We start from the raw sequence: 3,103 nt of genomic DNA on the forward strand, positions 1-3,103 counted from the left end.
ATGTAATATTTTGTTATAATTTATAGAATTTGAAAAACTTTAAAACTTTGTTTTTTCTTTCATTGACATTGATATGTCAGTTACAATACAAAAAAAATGCTTGTCAGCATAATAGACTGGTAGCAATTGATTCATTTTACTAAATTATATTTATTCATTTACACAATAGTAAATTATAATCTGTGACAAAACAGACAGGAAAATGTGAAACTATTTAGACTTCAAAGATTACCAGCAACAGTTTAATAAATTGTTTATCTTTGTATAATGACCATTATGTTCGCTATCAATCTTGCATGTGAAATCAGAGCTAAAGTACTCCATTATCTGAGATGCCATTCATTTGATAATACCAGTGCAGTAATACCAGTGTTATTAAACTTGACACAACAATGTCTTGATATGTCTAAAAATCTCATTCATTTTGAGTCCATATATGATTGGATTTAAAAGAGGATGGAATAAAATTGACTGAAACGTCAATGTCAAGCGAAGAGTTTTCGACAGATCGGTATCCAGTCTAATTATAACTGAATCAACAACAATAAAACATGAAAAGTTGATTAACACCAGCAAGTGGGGTAAACATGTCTTTAGAGCTTTTCTCCTTGTTTCTCTACAACAATTGTAAGATATTCTAAGAATCCTTATGTATGTAAAAAGTATGAAAAGCATTGGTAGAAGGGAAATATTTATCAACGTGACCACACCATATATAGATATTGTGACTGAGGGCACACACTGAAGCCTGTAAATTGAATTGTTACAAAAAATTCCTGTCAGAGTAAAACTACAGAGTTTTACATTAAAATAAAGCACAAAGGACACTGAAATCTCAAAAGCAGGTATAAGCCAAGCTAAAATCAGAAACACATATATAGTTATTCTATTCATAATAACTGGATATTGCAGGGGTTTGCATATAGACACATACCTGTCATATGCCATTGCTGCCAACAGTAAAAATTCTGAACCAACCGAGGTGTAATATGATAAACCTTGGAAAAGACAGAGTGGATATGATATCATCTGTTTTTCAGACAAAACATCAGATAAGAGCTTCGGATAGATAATCATGCTGTAAAGGACAGAGTTGATTAACAAAGCTGCAATAAAAATATACATTGGCTCATGAAGGTTTTTGTGAGTCCAAATAAGGTACACTATAGTGGAATTAAAGCAGAGTATCAGAATATATAACGTGAATATAACCACAAAATAAAGGTATCTGTATTTGTGCAGTTCTGCAAACCCACCAAGAGTTAACAATGTTACATTTAATTCAACATCCATTAAATAAACAATGCTTTAAAGTACTGTAGTAATATATTTCCTGCACTGAACTAAGAAGGTAAGTAATTGACTCTGTTTTGTGGCTTTGTTTTATCAGAAAACCTTCCATCCTCTATGGGACTCATTAAGTTCTCTACTAACATGTAAACAACTTCAGGGAATCTGACGAATTGACGTTTAGTCCTATGCACTTCATTGTGTTTGCCCATCCATTTTTTTTAAATCCCTGGAACTAGTATAGGATTAGTAGAAAAGCAAAAAAAAACACGGAAACCACGGAAACCACTACTGCCTTCACACTACATTTTCTCAAGTCTCAAGCTTATCGCGTTCAGTCATCCTCATGTTGTTAACACTTGATATAGATATATCTATCACTACAGTCATCTCCCTCTGCTTGTCCACCACTATTATCTCTGGCTGGATAGCCATCACCAGTTTGTCTGTCTATATTAGGAATCCCCACACTTAGCTTGGTCATTTTCAGCTACCTTGGGTGATGACCTCTGGACTTCAAGGACATATGCTGCACAAATGTTAATTGGTATACTTGTCCTGCCTGCTAGCATCTTGCACTCTACTCTTATGTGCTGGAGTGTTTCAGGCCAGTCTGCCAGGGGTCTTACCCGGTGTGGTAGAACTAAGGTCGTGTCCAAATTCATGGGCTGCATCCTCCTGAGGACCCAGCCTTCGCGGTCTACGTGGGCCGGGTCCTCAGAAGGTCGGGTAGGCCGGAAGTAAACGGCTGGGGAAATTGGACGGTCTAGCCTTCTGATTAGCGTCACCGCTATCTCGGTGGAGTTTAATAAACTCGGCCGTCTGCTCCTTGCTATCTAAAATATAACAGGACACTGGAGTAAATTCTTGACCGTCTCATACTTGTTTAATCAGTTTTCTGTTTGATGTTTATTCAGCTGTGTAAAAAACAAGGAGGAAACCACCAGGGGATTAATAAAGTTTTATTTTATCTAATCTAATCTAATAACTTTAATCTCAGCCAAACCGATTGACTCACGAACAAATAAAACACTGAAAAAAGCCCAACAATAACATTTTTAGGTTGTCTAAGTGACTTATATATTACGTTTAACCTGAGTAGCGAAAGTCTGCGGTGATCTGAAAATGATGTACCGGGAGTTGTGCCGTTCTCGGCGACTTCAGTGACCCTTGAGCTCACGGCTAGCTATCGAGCTGGTGGGTAGCAGACGTCTCAGAAAATGTCGAAGCACTTTTGCAAATATGCGATATCTTGATAAACCGAGCAGATATTTGATGTTTACACAGGTACTTTCTCGCCTGAAAATATGTTAAAAGTTTATTTTGTGACCCAGAAAGATTAATAAGAGTAATTTTAAAACTTAGTAACGCCCGCCATTGTTGGAAACTGGAGTTTGGCTGGGCCGCGCTATGAATTCTGGGATATGGTACGCCATGAAGGACACACCCGACCCATCCTTCAAATTCAGGGAAAAAGAGGACGCATTTGTCGGCTGCATTCGGAGGAGTCTACGAATTTGGACAGCCTTCGGCGCGTCGCTGTGACGTAATCGGTCTACAAATGCGGCCTCAGGAGGATGCAGCCCATGAATTTGGACACGACCTAAGTGTTTATGGATCTTATGCTTAGAGCTTGTTCCTGTGCTGCCATGATTCATACCTCTATGTTTTGTCTTTCAGTCCAGCCTCGTCCAGCCACTGATAGGATTTCTGGATGTCAGCCATGTCTTCTATCTGCCGGTGGTACATACTGTGCAGGGATCTGTCCTTCCATGATTGTTAGTCTCCTTGCTCCTCTTCTCTCTCAGGTTTC

The 3,103-nt window shown here is 38.3% G+C and overlaps 1 protein-coding gene across 1 annotated transcript; it reads right to left on the minus strand.

Annotated features, from left to right (window-relative positions):
• Positions 1-375: 375 nt before the first annotated feature.
• LOC146371116 (olfactory receptor 6N2-like) lies at positions 376-1,296 on the minus strand. The gene has a single exon (XM_084908154.1). It carries the CDS (start codon positions 1,291-1,293, stop codon positions 376-378), a length of 918 nt encoding a protein of 305 aa, XP_084764280.1. The 5' UTR covers positions 1,294-1,296.
• Positions 1,297-3,103: the final 1,807 nt, after the last annotated feature.

This window comes from Perissodus microlepis, chromosome 16 (assembly GCF_051167445.1).
Source record: "Perissodus microlepis isolate ML-2025 ecotype Zambia chromosome 16, ASM5116744v1, whole genome shotgun sequence".
Lineage (NCBI taxonomy): Eukaryota > Metazoa > Chordata > Actinopteri > Cichliformes > Cichlidae > Perissodus > Perissodus microlepis.